The sequence below is a fragment of the Dermacentor albipictus genome, chromosome 7 (assembly GCF_038994185.2).
Source record: "Dermacentor albipictus isolate Rhodes 1998 colony chromosome 7, USDA_Dalb.pri_finalv2, whole genome shotgun sequence".
Classification (NCBI taxonomy): domain Eukaryota; kingdom Metazoa; phylum Arthropoda; class Arachnida; order Ixodida; family Ixodidae; genus Dermacentor; species Dermacentor albipictus.
Window position 1 is genome coordinate 58,708,058 of NC_091827.1, and position 17,058 is coordinate 58,725,115.

The 17,058-nt window shown below is 46.2% G+C and overlaps 2 protein-coding genes across 3 annotated transcripts in view; one reads left to right on the forward strand and one right to left on the reverse strand.

The window, feature by feature from the left end:
- Positions 1-14,406, forward strand: part of LOC135912677 (retinoblastoma-like protein 1) — a 41,806-nt gene extending 27,400 nt beyond the window's left edge. Inside the window, exons 10-15 of the mRNA XM_065445188.2 lie at positions 5,582-5,653; positions 5,753-5,792; positions 6,180-6,214; positions 7,390-7,446; positions 7,785-7,949; positions 10,927-14,406. Of these exons, the coding sequence (XP_065301260.2) occupies positions 5,582-5,653; positions 5,753-5,792; positions 6,180-6,214; positions 7,390-7,446; positions 7,785-7,949; positions 10,927-11,112 (555 nt within the window). The 3' untranslated portion in view covers positions 11,113-14,406. The remainder of the gene's footprint in view (positions 1-5,581; positions 5,654-5,752; positions 5,793-6,179; positions 6,215-7,389; positions 7,447-7,784; positions 7,950-10,926) is intronic.
- Positions 14,407-15,231: 825 nt separating this feature from the next.
- LOC135912679 (sperm-specific sodium:proton exchanger-like) overlaps positions 15,232-17,058 on the reverse strand; it is a 109,117-nt gene continuing 107,290 nt past the window's right edge. For both annotated transcript variants that reach the window (XM_065445191.2, XM_065445190.2), the window contains 2 exons: positions 16,420-16,623; positions 15,232-15,921 (listed from right to left, as the gene is read on the reverse strand). In XM_065445191.2, the coding sequence (XP_065301263.2) occupies positions 15,730-15,921; positions 16,420-16,623 (396 nt within the window). In that variant the 3' untranslated portion in view covers positions 15,232-15,729. The remainder of the gene's footprint in view (positions 15,922-16,419; positions 16,624-17,058) is intronic.

A 17,058-nucleotide genomic window follows, 5' to 3' on the forward strand; every position in this document is an offset into this window, starting at 1 on the left:
TTAGTCTGTACGTACTGTGCTGGGCACTCCCATAGCATATGCGGAAGCGTAGCCGGGTGAATTCCACAGCACCGGCAGTTGGGGGTAGTGTAGACGTCCGGAAATATAAGGTGGAGGCGGGCGGGTGAAGGGTACGTATTTGTTTGTAGTAGACGCAGGGTGGCAGCCTGCGCCCGGCTGAACTTTGGGTGAGGCGCGGGGAAGATTCGGTGACTCAGGTAAAAGGCCTTAACGAGATCGTTATAAGTTGTCAGACTGTCCCTGGTGTCCAACTCATCTCCAGTGACTCCGGCGCGGTTGACTAGGCCTCGCGCAATGGAGTGGGTGACCTCGTTGAGATTGGGGAGGTGTGGGTGGACAGGGCCCGCATGGGCCGGGATCCATGTTAGGGAGATTATGCTGTCTTTAGAGTGTGGTGCCTGGCAGAGGATGCGAAGAGCTTGGGGAGAAATACGCCCTTTGCTGAAGTTAGTAACGGCTGAGCGAGAGTCACACACTATGGTGTGACAGGTGGGATCTAAAGTGGCCAGGGCGATGGCCACTTCTTCAGCCGTCTCTGCAGTGGGGGTAGTGACGCTGCAGGCATGGTGAAGGGCTCCATCACGTGTGGCGACGGCCACAAATCGTGTGCCATGGGAGTATCGGGCTGCATCAACAAATGTGACGTCAGGTACGTTGGCAAGGGCTTTTATGATAGCTCCGGCCCGAGCTTGGCGCCGGGCCCTGTTATATTCAGGGTGCATATTTCTAGGGATAGGGTCTATGTAGATCCAGCTACGGATGTCGGTCGGGATCGGTTGTTTGGGGCCCTGTTGCGGATGGTAGGTGAAGCCAAGCGTGGACAGAATAAAGCGCCCCGTTTCAGTATGGGTGAGCCGTTCAAGCTGAGAGCGTTGTTGGGCCTCAATGAGTTCGGAAAGGTTGTTGTGAACTCCCAGTTGGTTGAAGAGTTCAGTGCTGGTGCAATGCGGGAGCCCAAGTGCTTGCTTCTAGACCCCTCGTATGAGGGTGTCGAGCTTGTTCTGCTCAGCCCGGTACCAGTTGAGGTACGCAGCAACGTAGGTAATGTGGCAAATGACAAAGGATTGGACGAGTCGAAGAAGGCTTTCTTCTTTGAGTCCTCCTCGTCGGTTAGATATACGTTTAAGAAGTCGTAGGGTGTTTTGAGATTGGGCACAGATATTGTTGAGAGCCAAGGCGTTGGAGCCGTTGGTAGAGATGGTGAGACCGAGAACCCGGATACTAGGGACGTGTGGGATAGGACTGCCATCTTGAAGGCGTAGGGTAATGGCGTCACAGGGTTGGTAATCAGATTGGTGTTTGGGAGGGCGACCCCGCTGAATGGGCTTGTATAGCAGAAGCTCCGATTTAGCCGGCGGACAGCGCAGTCCAGTCCCTTGGAGGTAGGCTTCAACCGTGTCAATCGCCGTTTGGAGGGCTGATTCCACTTGACCATCACTGCCTCGGTACGACCAGATGGTGATGTCGTCGGCGTAGATGGTATGGTTGATATTGTCGACTTTCTGTAGTTGCTTGGCAAGGCCAATCATGACTAAGTTAAAGAGCATGGGAGAGATAACTGAACCTTGCGGGGTGCCTTTGCTGCCAAGGGGAAGCTGGTCTGATCGTAAATCCCCGGCCGAAAGGGTAGCCGTGCGATTGGAGAGAAAGTCACGGATGTAATTGTAGGCTCGCTCTCCCAGGTGGAGGTTGGAGACCTGGTCAAGGATAGCTGCATGGGAAATGTTATCAAATGTTAGCATCAAACGAAAATAACATTTTTGTCGCGCGAAGTGAATAAATACTGCATGTTTTTTCCCCTTTCATCGCACTCTCTCCGAGTTCCGTTTTCGACAGGTAAGTGGGCGATCTCGTGCTATTTCGGTTAAACAGTACTACCGTTTAGTACGTACTTTTTCTGAGCTCTGGCCAACTACGGTTTAATGAGGTTTCACTGTATTTGAGAGAGAATAGAACTCAGTTCTTTTCTTGCCAGTATGTCTATAGCAGCTCATCTGCCATTGTCGGTTAATTAGTACATTGCTTAGTGCGTACCTGATCCATATTGCCCGCCAACTCCGTATTAACGAGGTTTTACTGTACCAGCGAATTTCCTCGTGGGCCGTCACACACCGCATTCACAGCTGTCACTGCCAGCCCTAATGCAATAAACATCTTTATCTATCTGTGCCACAATGCTCGTGGCGTAGTGCCGTTGAAAGCATATTGCATGCTTTTAAAAGACGTTAACCCAAACGCGCTGCAGTTGGTGCGAAGTGAGTGTTATGTCTCGCTCTGGCGGCATTCTATTCTGGTAAAGCCCACCAGCTTGATTTTGTTTCGGAAACACTGTAAAAACAACAATGTGCGTCTCGGGATGCTCAGGCCTCAGCAACTCGATGCGCGTCTTCATGCAACAATTTGTGCAACGCTGCTCATTACGTAGGTGTCAACTACAGTTGAGTTTGCCATTGTTTTTTACTCACTTCGGAGCATTTGTTTCCCAGTCGTTTCTTTCTTGCAGTTTTTTCTGAAACGTGTGAACGAAGTTCTACTGTATATGTAGGGTGCACTTGCTCAAAGCCGAGTTTCTTGTAGGGTGCATTTGTCAAGCCTGTAAAGGGCTTTTTGTTTATGTCCCTGTAATCTGGAATAGTTAAATGAAGTTTTTATCTGTCAGTTCATCCATCTGTTAGCCCGTTTATTTGCTTCTGTGTGGGCTTACTGTGAACAACAGGTAGAGATACGAGGAACAAGATTGTTAGTTATGCCGATATGTTGTAAAGAATTTACATGGTTTTCTGAGAAAGCTTGGAGTGCGAAGTGTAAGTACTGAATTCTCATGCACATGTTGCTAAAGCAGGATGTATATTGCAGAAATAGTCGCTTATTTTTCATTATGTGAATTGAGCAAGACTTTGTGCTATAGGTCACGTGAAGTACTGGCAGCTATCACTGAGACTCACAGATGTATAATGCAAGAGAATTGAAATTTTTATGTGGCTTGGTTGTTTTTATCTGGCCTTTTATACCCATGAGTGTGTTATAGACTCTCTGGTGCCAAAGGCTTTGTAATCAGGTTTTGTAAAAGCGTGGTGAAACATTTTCAGTGACACGTCTTGCAACGAGCACATTAGCAGGGGTTATGTGCCTTTAAGGTTTTGAGAGGATTACTGGAGTGACTGTCACTGCCTTAGTTGACTTGCTGTGTTTAGCAGTGGGCTATACCATAACTGCCAACCCTCCCGATTCGCCTGGGAGACTCCCGATTTTTTACTTAACTTTCCAGTTGTGCAATCACTGTCTTATATCTCCCGAAAAGTGGTCTCTGTTCGCGCAATAATCGTTTTTGCAAAACTGGGACCCCGGAAACTACAGCGACCTCTTAATCGTCCGGATCACCAACAGCGGCCACACTAGTACCATCGGTATCATCGACTATGCAGCAGACTACGGTGCCTAGTAAGCCGACCAAAGCCACGGCCATTGTAGCTCTTGCATCCTCCACAGTGTATCTTGTTGCTGCTGCTTGTGTATTTGATTAGTGTTGGCTAGGCCGTGTGTGTGCGGTGCACCGTGTAAAGTTAGAATCCTCCTGTGCTTGATGCCATGGCGCTATTAAAGCCCTAGAAAAGGTATTTGCAGAAGTTTTTGTGATCTTGTACTTCTGAATTTCTGTGCTTTTTGACATCAAGAAAAGGAGAACATTTTGCATTTTGGTGGGATGTGCAGTGGTCTATGGTTGGAAAAATGAAAAACACTGATGGAAAACATGTTTCACCGAGTTGCTAAGGTAATGCTGGACTTACTCGTGATACCGCATAGAAACGCAGAGTGTGAGAGGACATTTAGCTCTGCGTGAAAAACTAGGGCTGAATTCCGCTTATCAATGTGCAACACAACCCTCCAACACCTGCTGCTAGCGAAGGGATGTCAGTCTGGACCATGTTTTGAGCAAAGCTACTCAGACAAATTTTGGAAGTGAGCTAAGTCTGCTACTGCAAGGTCCTTGCAAAAGGACTCAACGAACACTGCCTGAAAGTTTGAACGACACCCCCCTTGCTTCGGTCCCACCGGAAGTTGAAACAGTGAAAGCAACCCCTCCCCCCTTTGGCATGAATAAAAAGTCTCCTGAATTTTGATCTCGCCAGGCTGGCAGGTATGCTATACTGTTGGTTTTCCCTCCATGGCCACAGTTCATCACCCTTCTGACCCTCCATCCCATAGTGCAGCCACTGGTAACAACTACGCGCATCTCCTCGAAGAGCTCACATGGCAGGTTGCCCAACTGACAGCTGAGGTCGCTGCCATCCGAACACGCTGACAGCATTCTTTGTAATGACCTCACCGCCCCAGCCCTAGACAGTCTGGACGCTGTTCTACTCCTCCGGTTCAAGGCGTTTCCTGTCACGCTCCACTGCTCCGGCTTCTCCAGGCACACAAGGTCGTTCCCGACACTTGGTCAGCCGTCCTTGCCGAGTTTCCGAATGTCTTCTGACCCCCCTCCTTTCAGTCCTCGGTCACTCACAGCGTGACACGTCATATCGTCATGACTGGCCCTCCCCTGTTTGTTGAGGCTCGTTGCCTCGTGCCAGATCATCTAGCTGTTGCCAAAGAGGAGTTTGAAGGCATGCTTGACCTTGGCTTCATTCGTTCATCCTCCAGGCCTTGGGCCTCGCCACTTTATGTGATGCCCCAGAAGACCGGTCACTGGTGCCCCTGCAGTGATTACTGTGCTCTCAACAAGGCCACTGTCCCAGACCGTTACCCAATACCTCACATTCAGGACTTTACGTCGGCACTGCACAGCTGCATGATTTTTACCAAGATCAACCTGGTGAAAGCCTACCACCAGATTCCCGTGGAACCCTCTGATGTTCCCAAGTCCAGGTCTATAATTTGTGGGTGAAGAAAAACCAGACAGATGCTGGTGCCTGGTGTCCACAAATTATCTTTCTAGCTGAGCCCGCTCAATCAGGTGGAAGCCTGATTCTGCCAATTTCACTGCTCGCGCACTGTCAGCGGGCTGGGCATGTCCTCGTCTTTTGTGACGAGACCACTGTGGCACGTAGTAGTGCAGTACAATATAACTCACTCTAAAAAAAATTGATAGGACTTGTTTTCACTGGTTTGATTTGCATAAAAAAGCAAAATAATATTTACTAGTGTTAGCCGCTGTTCGGTAGTGCTACACAAGCTTGCTACATGGAAAAAAAATATTTCTGAGAAAAATAATTTTGTGACATGTGTAAGGAAAGGTTATATAGTGGGTGCACTTTATTTATTCACTTGCTGTATATTCTCAAGACCTCACATCTGTTACTTTGTTCATCCAAGACAACAGTGTTTGTGTGTGTGAGAGGGAGAGAGAGAGAGCCTGGTGATGTTTTACTTACACAGAAATTGAATTTGTTGCACATTGGATTCTGGGACCTAAAAGGTTGACTAGCCTTCATTTTTGATAGCACAGAGGGTGTCAGCATAAAATGCTCAATGGAATGCAGTAAACTTATAAGGAAGAAATTATATATAAAAGAAACAATCTTTGAGTGGCAGTCTAACATTTTCTGTTACTTCCTAGGTAACCAAATTTGCCACCAATTTCGGGACCATTCTAAACTGCTACAGGGAGCAGTCTCACAAGAAAAGCCACGTGAGTAAGACTTTCACAGATGGGCGCACCCACGTAATTTTTGGACTGCCACTTGGACATGGACTATCTCTTCTCCTTTCTCTTGTCTGTACTCTGCAGGTGTACCGCAGCGTTTACCTGGAACGGAAGGAAGGGCATGGTGAGGTTCACTTTTTCACTATATATAATACATCCATTATTGCACAGAGGTAGTGTTCTCGCATAACCGATATTGCACTAGATATGCACGTTATTGCATAACAGATATTGCAATGACCGCAATGACTTGTGGTCATTGGTGATTGGCACTCAACTGCAGGCTCACTGTTGCATTCACACTACGGCGGGGCAGTGACTAGCTAATGGACTGTAGCAGAGAATGGTGATGCAAGTGTGAAGCAAAAGTTGTGAAAATCGACTCGGCACAGCTGATGTGCCTGTCGGTTGCTCTCACAAATAAACTGGTAAAAAAGGTTGCAGGGTTCATGATGTCATCTTGTCACTCACTGTTGGCGATGCGTGAAACTGCCTTTTCTTTTTATTTCAGAGGAACGGGGTGACATCATCAAGTTCTACAATAAAGTAAGCATCGTCTGAATTTTATTTTTTTACGCTCCTGTGAGAAAGCGTTTTGCTTGTTTTATTAGGCATGGCTCAGTACAAAACAACTGCAGGTTTTAGTTCATATTCGCGTGAAATTACTGACATACGCAGCAGTTCTAATTGACCTGAATGTGCATGAAGACTTGAAAATTGAATCGAAAGTGAAAAATGGCATAAAGGGTCGTCAGACGTCACAAGAAGTGCTTGGTTGAAAATATGCAACAAGTTCCTTGGTGATCTGGAAGTTGTAGGCTTACTTTTTCCAAGAAGCATTTGCGTTGAATGTACCCTCTGGAATGAGGGTCATGGCATGCGTCACCGAAACTGTCATTAGTGTAGTATCTAGAATTTCTAAGTGCAGAATAAATTGGTTGCCGTGAGGCAGCCACAGTTGTCTCATTGTTAGACTCTTGCCTCTCACGCTGGTGAAGTGATCACCCATTTGAGAAGCTTTATTTACCATGGGGCCAAAACTCATTCATCCAGCGCTTTGCTTTTTTTGACAGAAGAAATGAGATCAATAGAATATCACTTGTCGCATCTAACATGTAACCATAGTGTTCATTTAGTAAGAGTGTTAGTGTTGATGTTCCATCCATGTGCATAGTTTTTGACACTGCAGATTCTGGGATGCAGATCCATAAACAGAACCTTTTATTCACACCCGCCGTGGTTGCTCAGTGGCTATGGTGTTGGGCTGCTGAGCACGAAGTCGTGGGATCGAATCCCGGCCACGGCGGCCGCATTTCGACGGGGGCGAAATGCGAAAACACCTGTGTACTTAGCTGTAGGTGCACGTTACAAAAGAACCCCAGGTGGTAGAAATTTATGGAGTCCTCCACTACGGCGTGCCTCATAATCAGAAAGTGGTTTTGCCACGTAAAACCCCATAATTTTAACCTTTTATTCACTCATAACCAGAGAAAAGAAAAATATCATTATATTCACTTTGGAAGGAAGCAGTTACCAGAAGGTGAAACAGTTTGCACAGAACTTCATTTTATTCTATCACGTTAGTTCTGGGGATTGCCTAACCCTGTTATTCGTGTAAACAACATGTGGCATTTATTTGAATAAGTTGCTTATAATGTTAGATCCTTATATATCAGAGTTAATAGTCATGAAGATGAGAAGTGAAATCATATAATTTGCAGGTTTACGTAAGCCAGATGACTACCTTTGTCAAGAGCTTCTGTTCAGGTACAAAGATGGTGAGTTTTTTTTATTTTTGTACTGGTCATTTGTATGCCAACTAAGACTTCGTTATTTGTACAATACTTTGTTAGTCTGAAGATCTTGGAGTAAACTGCAGGTCTTCTCAGTACTGTGGCTGACCTAAGAATGTTGGTGCAAGCAGACTATCACCGCCAGATCTTATTTAAGTTTGTGCTTGAAGTTGGGTTGCAGCCTTTTATATAATACTGCTTCATATTACTACACCTTATGGCAGCTCTTTTCCAAAATAACAATGAAAAGGTGGGGGAGGGGGAGGAGCTGCTTGAGTTGTCTGATATCGACACAGCTTTAAGGAACTAACCATTTGTTGCAGAATGAGATTGTTTGCCTGACCCCCCTGCCACGTATAATATACATGGGGAACTCGCCGAAACGCCAGGTTTCACCCAACATGAAGGTCTTTGTGTCGCCGATGAAGGCTGACCACTTTGTGACACCTGAGCGCCACACTTACCACTTCAACCAAAGCCCAGCCAAGGTGAGCATATATTTACAGTGGTAGCTGCTGTGGGTCCTTTCATCTCTCCATGCTTTAATGTGCATATCAGCAGGTGTGTAACCTAACCTAACCCTATGCAATCTTTGCAACTGCCTTGGGTACCCACGTGGCCACTGTTCAAATGTTTCTGCATCCTGTGTAACAGCAATGAAGTACTTAAAGGGCCCTTCACCAGGCCACATAGAAAATTTCAGTTATCCACTACAAGTTGTTACGTGCCCTCTGGGGAGTGCTCTACTGCAATAATTTTTAAGTCTGGTTCATCAATAGCAGAGGTAAAGATATCTGAACTGCCGTGAACCCATGGTTTGAGGAGGTGAGCTTCGCTGCCAGCATAGACACACTCTCCATTTTCCCCCGTCTAGCACCTGCAAGCGAGATTCCTTCCCTGCATTCTCCCATACCGGAGCCAGAGGATCGCGTGATGCATACGTTGTGGGCCCTGCCTTCTTCTTCTTTTTTTTCTCTTGCATTTTTACTCCACTGCTCACTTCCAGTGATCATCTCAGACATGAGCTGTTGTTTTTGTCTTGTTTTGCGCACCGTATGATTTTGTGCACTGTGCACAAGAGCAGCTGACCAGCAGTGTAAGTCAGTGTCTCAGCAGACACAAGTGGATCAAAGAGCAGGATCGCACGCTGGAACCCAGTAGAGAATGGCAGATAGTTTCGTTTTCTGCGTGTGTGACTACACGGCATGGGAACAAGCAGACGAAATACGACACTCTTGTTACGGCATGGAGTGAAACAAAGACTCGCAGACAATCAGTTTGTAGCTTTTATTTTTATAAACTATATATTGTCTAGTGAAGCCACAGATCAAACAAATAACTGCTGCGATGTCGTATGTCATGGTGAATGACGTTTCAGCGATGCAAATTATATAGGCGCACTTGTGCATCTGACTTCCACTCTCCAGCTAGGAGCACGGCTCCCTCGAGAAGAACGGTGTGCGGCATTTGGTTTGAAAGTTTAGCTGTTTTCACGGTGTGCAGCAGTGTAATACTTTGCAGACACAATGTTCAGTGCGCATTTGTATAGACTACTCGTATATGTTTAAAGTGACCAAGCCTGGTGAGGGGCCCTTTAGGTAGTAATACAGAGTTGTAATGCAAGCTTATTTCCTTTAACCTAATATTGCCGTAACCATAAAACCAAGCACTATGTTGGATATTGCAAGGAGGATTAACAGAAGCAAGTTTAACAGAAGCAAATTTGTATGTCCACCTTTTTTAACAAGGCGGCAGTGCTAAATCATTTAAAGCCATCGTATATGAAAAAGAACACTTATAAAGGGTCATAAGAGCATGAAAGATTGAAGCAGAATCCTGCACCACCATTTAACAGCAAAAGTTGCTTCCCTGCCTTGCTTCAAGCTAGAGTTGAGGTTACCTTAGCCATTAAGTGTCGTAAGAACTCTCAACAGCGAGTCAGAAAAAGCAACTTTTTTTTCAAAAACCAAGCGGGTGCATAGCTACCGCTCTTAGTAGGAATAAATTAAATTAACAAGCAGTGTGTCACGCATGCACAGCAAACATAAACACATTGCACTCTATGAACTCTGACACTTACTGCCAGAACGCTGGTGTGAGGAAAAGCAGCAGCAGCAGGGAGCGAATTGACCTTCGTGCGGCCTCTCCCTTTAACGCGGACTAAGTGGCAAGAACACAACGCATACGAAGCTACCAACCCTCGGCACGCATAGACTCTGTACTCATCGCAGATCGCTTTCAAGATAGGGCCAGTGCGGCCGCGCTCAGCCATGCCATGCGCAGCTGCTAGCAGAGTAGAACATCCCCCGTAATATGTACAACATAGAAGGCACAGTATAACAACATTATATACATTAGAACATTTCTGAGGGAATCAAAATTGGTGCCTCTATCTGTGACATGGACACAGTCTGAATTAAAAGCACTGCAGTCGTACAAGACGAAAGCATGCCATACTAAAAAAGACACTCTTGGGTGAACAAAACTGCTTTTGAGTCCTTGCGCTTACCAGACACTTTCGTATGTTATTCAATTCCTGGGCTATTCGCAAAGAGAACGAATACTTGTAACAGTCTTCAGGAAAGACGTTACCTCTTTTGCATACCGTATAAACCCATGTATGGGCCACCCCAACTTAGCAGGGAAAAGAAAAAAAAAAAAACTGAGAATGGATTGCGTTCAGTGGACTGGTGCCACACGCACATCAGCAAATTTTTGCGCGCCGATGCCGGATGGCAAGAGCTGTGCTTTGACCTCTGATGTCAGCGGTCCCGCCATGACCAGCTCCTCCGTGGCGGCAAGCGAGTTGCTTTTCTTCTTTACGGCGTTAGTTTTCGCAGCCAGCTCATCTGTCAGCTGCCAGGACTCTACAATAGAGAGGAAGAATTTGATGAAGTAGGCCGCTGCGTTTTAAGCTTTAAGTTGTTGCTATGTCGAGGAGCATGGCAAGTGAGCAGCTGGTCGTAACTTCAGTTTCGGTGGTGTGTGGTATCGGAAGCAATTGTTAAGAAGAGCATTAAAATACCAGAGATTTCCAATAGCACGGATGGCACAGATGACTTTATCGACGAATGTGCTGGCGAACTGAGCGTAAGCAGCAGTACTTGAAGTAGCGAAGGCTAGTAGCCAAGTGCATGGTGTGCATGAATGAATGAGGGAATTCATTATGAAAAGGATAGGCTTCACTTTTGTCGTGGTTGCTGATCACAGAAGGTTATGGCAGATTTCATACTCGTTGCAAAGATTCGACCAAATGGCTTGGTCCCTTGTAAGCGCCGCACCTCGTCAAAATCTTGCAAAAAAAAAAAAAAATCTTATACGAGTTTATAAGGTAACTGCTATGTTTATTCCTTGTTAACCGTGACATAGTCTCTTTTATATAACAATGCTTGTTTACTAGCACAAGTTTCTTTACGGCGCTGTAAAAGAGACTCAACCCTTCCTTTCTTCATTAATTAATTGCAGGATCTCCTGAGGATCAATGAAACAGTTAAGACACGCGCAGATGGGGCGAGGAAGCGTATCTTTCCCGAGGGTGATGCCTTGGAGGACGGGCCACCCACCAAGAAGCCGGCGTTCTCTAAGAAAATTGAGGCATTTGTGAGGGATCAGCAAAACGTCCAAAATGGAGGTTGCAGCTCGGAAATGTAGATGGTTAGGGAGCATGAGGGGCTAGCCTTCGAATGTCTAACTTTAACATTGTTGCTTCTGAGCCAGGGCTGATGCGCATACCCTTGTTACAGGCATTGTGCAACATGCCTTTTCTTTTTTTTTCTGATGTGCAGCCTTCGTCAAAGGTTTTGAGGATCTGTTGTCGTGTCACATACTGGTGCCTCCTGAAGAACAGTTATTACTCGGAAACCTCGGAGATTGAAATCAAAAGTGCTACTCACACTCTTGAGATTGCTCGAAGCAACAAACGTCACAGGAATTTGGCAACAAATTCTGCCTCTTACGCAATGATCTCGGAGCCTTTGACAAGGACTGTACAAAGAGCACTACAACACGTGCATGGCAGGACCAGTGTGTGGATGACCCTGCTGGACGTAGGGATGTTTTTGTTGGCTCTGTAATGAGGGCATGGTGAGCATTCGTGTGGCACGCAGAAACCTTTGAGCTATATTTTTATTTTTAAAATGAGGATCTTTGATGTACAAGGTAAGCCAAGTGTCGTGTGTGCATTTGTAAGTTTGGAGTCAGTTGTACTGTCCGGTGTCTTTTTTGTTTGCTGTCTGATTTTTTTTTACTTCAGATTGAGGATCTGATAACTTAATCTCACTTGCGTGGTGTAGGGTACACAGCTGTCTATTAAAGGGAACACCTAATTGGTATTCAAATCCATATATTGGAACATGTTTTCAACTTCATAGGAAAAAGGTACTTGATATGATGCACTAGGTAGATGTATATTGGTAAAAAATTGGTAAAAAATTATTGCCAAGGCCTTCATGTAATAGCTGACACTTTATTCTTGGGCGATTCCTTATGGAGATAGGTAAAACCATATGGCTCACTGTGCTCTTGCTACTGTGTGAACAAAGCGAGCTTGGTGCGGTACCGGAAATGCTGTCAGTCCTATACACGCATGCATTTGGTGCTGAATCATGCGAAATCTCTTGAAGCAGAAGCTATCTATGAATGTTATCACCCAAAAGTACTGCCCGTGAGCTGTAACCAGTCCCAGAATACAAATTTGGTGTTCACTTTGACAGTTCACTTCACTTTTACTGTACATCACAGCCTGTGTGCAAATATATGTGTGTGTGTATGTGTGTTTGCATGCTGTATCTCTGCAGTGAGGACTCTTGCAGTTTTTTCTGTTTCCAGTGCCATTGGTGAGAGGGCAAAGGAAAGGTCATTCTTTCTTCTTATTTTTTTTTTTGTGACCCGAGGTGGTGAAAAAAACTAGGAAGCAGTGTCGCCTGAAATGCACTGCTGGCTCTTGAAGTGTTAATGCAGTGCATTTGTTCCACTGTGCAAGCACACGAAAACTTTTGTTTTTACTGGCGTGCACAGGGCTGCTGTTTATGACATTGATCTTTTTGCATTTGCAATATGTGCTCGTAGTGCAATGTTACCTTCTTCGTGGCGGGGCACTCGTTTGCTGTGTTATTTGGCGAATCTTCAAAAGATGTTGCTGTCGACGACCATTTCAACATGCACAGTTTTTATCATAAAAACTATGTGATGGAAATGCGGTCTTTGCAAGCTCCCCCTTCCCCCCACTTTTTTTTCTGATGTTTAGTACCCTGAAGGTTTTCTTGTGCATGCAGCCTTTTTGTGCATGCAGAAAAATATGGAGTGGTACAGCAGCAGATTTTGCTACATACTTTAGCCTGTATTTCTTGATGCTGGTGCCTGGCACAGAGCTTCAGAAAATGGTTATGCTTAATGGACAGGCCGACTTCAATCCTGCTGTTCAATTTATCCAAGTGAAACTTGGGTAATTTATGATTGTGTTGTCAATTATTAATGATTATGATTGCTAAGAAACTCAGTCAGAAAAATTATCATTTTGTCTCGAATTTTCAGTTTTTAGCAATCAGACACGGTTGTCTCCAAAATGCCCAGCATACATATGAGATCGTTCTGAAGCATGTAGGATTGGAGTCGGCTGTTGGCGTGTTCGAATAGGTGCAATCACATTCATGGCATATCATTTTGTGATGCAGCTTACAGGCTGGTGCATTTTTTTTGCGAAAAAGACACTTGATCAATGCATTTCAAAGGCATGTACAATTTTGTTTTGCATGCTGCCATGTTCTGCTGAGCTGTAATGACTAATTTTGGGCAACTTGCTTTGAATGGTTTAGTTTGTCTTTCTGATCACATACTATTTTCCTAGTCATTCCTGCATCGTCATGGACACCTTCGATTCACTCTGTTTCACGTTCTTCCTCATTGTGGACTAACAGACCACAGAAATAACTGTGTGGACGACCTGTCTGCCTTTGTTTTGATCACGTATAGTTTTCTAAAAACGTCACCCTGTGAGAGTTTACACAGCAAGTGATTGGCTCTTATGCACCTGTCCAAAGTGCTTGAATCAAGCTGCAGTATGTGGATATAGCAGATATTTGCAACAGTCCAAAATGCATGTCCAAACAGTGCGATTTGTACAAACAGTGCGAGTGTACGCATATCTGTGTCACAATTTTTTTGCAGTGTGAGGAGTAGGAGTACAAAGGCAGGTGGGTTTGTGCAAGGTACTTTTGTGTTTCAAGCTTGGCCACAGATGTAGCATTTGTTGCATTTGTGCTGCATATTACTCTTATGCTTAACTACAACAAAATTTTTGCTCGTCTGAAAAGCCTAGTTTTAGGTAGTGTAGGTATAGAGCAACCTCCAAGACTTCAGGTTTGAAATATGAGCGGATGTGTCTAGAGATACTGGGAGAAAAAAAAAAGTCGCCATTACTGTTTGGCAGGAGTGATGCTTGGCTCGGAATGTTGAGAACCAATGTGGCTCCTCAGTATGACTTTTCTACTGAGATAGGGTGGTGGCCACGGCGCACTAAATATTCTTGGAGGCAACATGCTGGAGGTTTATGTGATGTCCGCTAACCGCCAGGTGCATTTTTTATTTGCTTAAGGGCTATTTTAATGCAGCAAATGAAAAATTCCGGGAATTACGACTCTTTCCGCTTTGCCAAGATTGCTTCAGTACTGTATATACTATTCATAATTTAGCCAAAGTACAATTTCATTGCAGTGTGCATTTAAGACAGCGGTGGCAGTTACTGCCAGGGGGGGGCTGACAGTTTCCTCATGGGCAAAGAAGTTTGATGTTTGCTTGTTTGGCATAGCTTTATGGTGTGTGGTCTACAGAGTTGCAATTTGCTTTGCAAACAGTTAGCTGCCTGTTTCCATTAGGTGCTTTGACATCATTCTGTGGAAATGTAATTTGTGTTGTTTTTCTGCTATGAATAAAGGAGTAGATAATGTGCTCTGCCTTGTTGGCGTGTCTAAATACATGTGCTATCTATCCATACAGGGAAGGTGTGATGCAAGTATTTTTGTCCTTTGAATACGGCATATAAGTTCTGCGGAAGCTTCAAAGGTTAAGCAAGAGTTAATGAAAGGGAAAATTGTCAATTTTTTATGAATCTACAAAGGAACTGATGGGCTTCTCAAAAAGGAAAGCTTTGCCATCGAAAAATTTGTCCCGTTTCAAGGACTGAACCCAGCACACAGCCCGAGGTGAACTTCTGAACGGATGACGTGCCCCATCATTACGCCCCTCATCGCACAGCATTGCATTCTAGTGGACGCAAATTACATTCCATTTTTTATTTTATTCACTGCCTTTATGGGTGACTGTTCACAGAACAATAAACAGTACTCACAAACACACTTGCAAACATTTTATTACCCCTACTAATACCTTGCAAGGTTACACAAAAATTTTTCAATATCACACAAATGTTTGGTAGTACCATAGTGCACAGGGCCGAACAATTTGACTTTGCCAAAGGCTAAAAAATGCCTTGAAATGCTGTGGTGTGTTGCCCCACATTTAATTGACCTCAAGCCACACTTGACACAATGAACGAGGGCTGCATGAACAGGTCTGTTGAAGGTGTTTATTGCATCAAAGATCCGTGGCAAGATTACGAACAAATCTGTAGCATTGGACACGTTTTCCTTGCAGTGACCTAGAAACATCTTCACATAATTCCTTGCATACTTGTAGGGGTGACTAACCTTCGCTGTCTTTGGTAAATGACGTGATATTGCTAATGTGATGAAAATTTTAATGAAAAGGCATAAATTGCAGAAAAAGTGCACTATACTTCATATACGTATTAAGTCAATAGCAAACTCGCAAGAACAGTTGCAGAAGATACGAATTAAGCAAAGCCTATGCTGATGGAATACCTAGCGGAGTACATGCAACCCTTATACGCTAAGTCTTTGATAATAGCTTATTTAATGTTTGGAAGTTGCCTCCTACACCATCCTTGCTAGCTCCTTTGATTGCGTGCGCCTGTGTCGATGCTTGCAAAATGTCTGCAAGTGTATTGGGGTACCGAGTCCTACCATACTCGAACTTCAGCAGTCCGAGTTCCTGAAAGCCACTAATAATGCGCCGGTTGGCACAGAGGTATCGAAAGCGCGTTTACCGCCGCCGACGATAAGGGGAAGGCGCAGGTCTGTGTACGAAGTGGTGAATACGGCTGTCTTTTATCAAGGATTCTATCGTGCGTTATTCGTAAGCGGCGCGCCACGTCCGTCGCGTGGCGCTTCGATCGAAGCGGGCGGCGGGCACTCAGCGCCGTCTGGCGGTGCCGGACCGCGACGAGAGGCGCCGGCCCCGGCGCGAGATGGTGCGCGTCCGGTACTCGGGCTCGGCGGAGAACATCTCGCCCGGCATGTTCTGCCAGTCCAGCTCGGTGGGCAGTCGGTACCGGTGCTTGCACAGAAGCAGCAGCACGGGCAGGGGGCGCGTGGCGGGGTTGCCCTGCGGCGAGAGCCGGCGCGGCAAGTGTTTTTAGCAACGAACGCCACACGTTCGGTCGAGATAAGGCGATGAGATGACTGCGCCGAGGTGTCCGTAACGGACGCATTTGCCGACCTTTCGTATGCGAGAAAATGACGCAAATGTACGTGACAGCTATTGATAGTAATAATTGCGTCGCGTTTAGCGCAAAAGGAAACACAACCTTGGAGAAGAATTGGCTAAAGCTCTCTGTTCACACGACTATCTGCACTAGAGCTGTAATGTACACTATCTGCGGACACGTGTGGATCCCTCTGGGTGTGCGTGGGCTCCTGATGACGATGAATGTAGCTGCAGGGTCCTAAAACCAGGGGGCCTAAAACACGTCGGACGCTACAGACGCAAAGCGTCGATCGCGCAGTGGGCCGCTATTAACCCGTCCAATCGCCGACCGCGGCATCGAAAGCCGTCCGGCTACAATAGCAAAAGCTCCGCGTTTAAAAGCCACCGCCGTCTCACCTTTACGTCGAGGCAGCGCACGTTCTCGGGCACGAACTGCGGCCCGAGGAACTCGCGCCGGCCCTTGTCCAGCGTGCTGCTCATGGTGCCCTGCACGAGCACGGCGCAGTCCACGTCTTCCTCCAGCACGAAGCTGCGGACGCGACCGAGGTACGGCAGCCGGCCGTCCTCGACATAGCGCCGCAGGGCGTCCGGGTCCACGCCCTGCAGCACGCGCACGAGGGGAGTCTTTTGTTTTCGCCGTGCTGCGACGCTGCTCATATGTGTGCAGCAGACGGCGCACGTTAGTTACGAACGGTCTCTGAGCGTCGGTCAGTGATCCCTGGAGCACGTGCGTCGTTTTGTGCGAAGCATATTACTGGAGCTCAACCCAGCTCCTCAGGCGCGGCGGTGTCGCCTTCAATGACCTTTAGTGACCCCATGCCATACCACGTGACACCGTGACGTCACGACAGAGGAGAAACGGGGCTCCAACTCGCGCCGTCGCCTTCAAGGCTGACCACGTGACACCGTGACGTCACGGCAGAGGAGACGTTGCCGCGCGGAACGCTGCGTTGCTCGACGCTCACCGCGTCCAATGCGGGGCGCGTAGTCGCTGCGCCGTAGCCCATTGTCTTACACCCCTTGGCGGGTCGACGG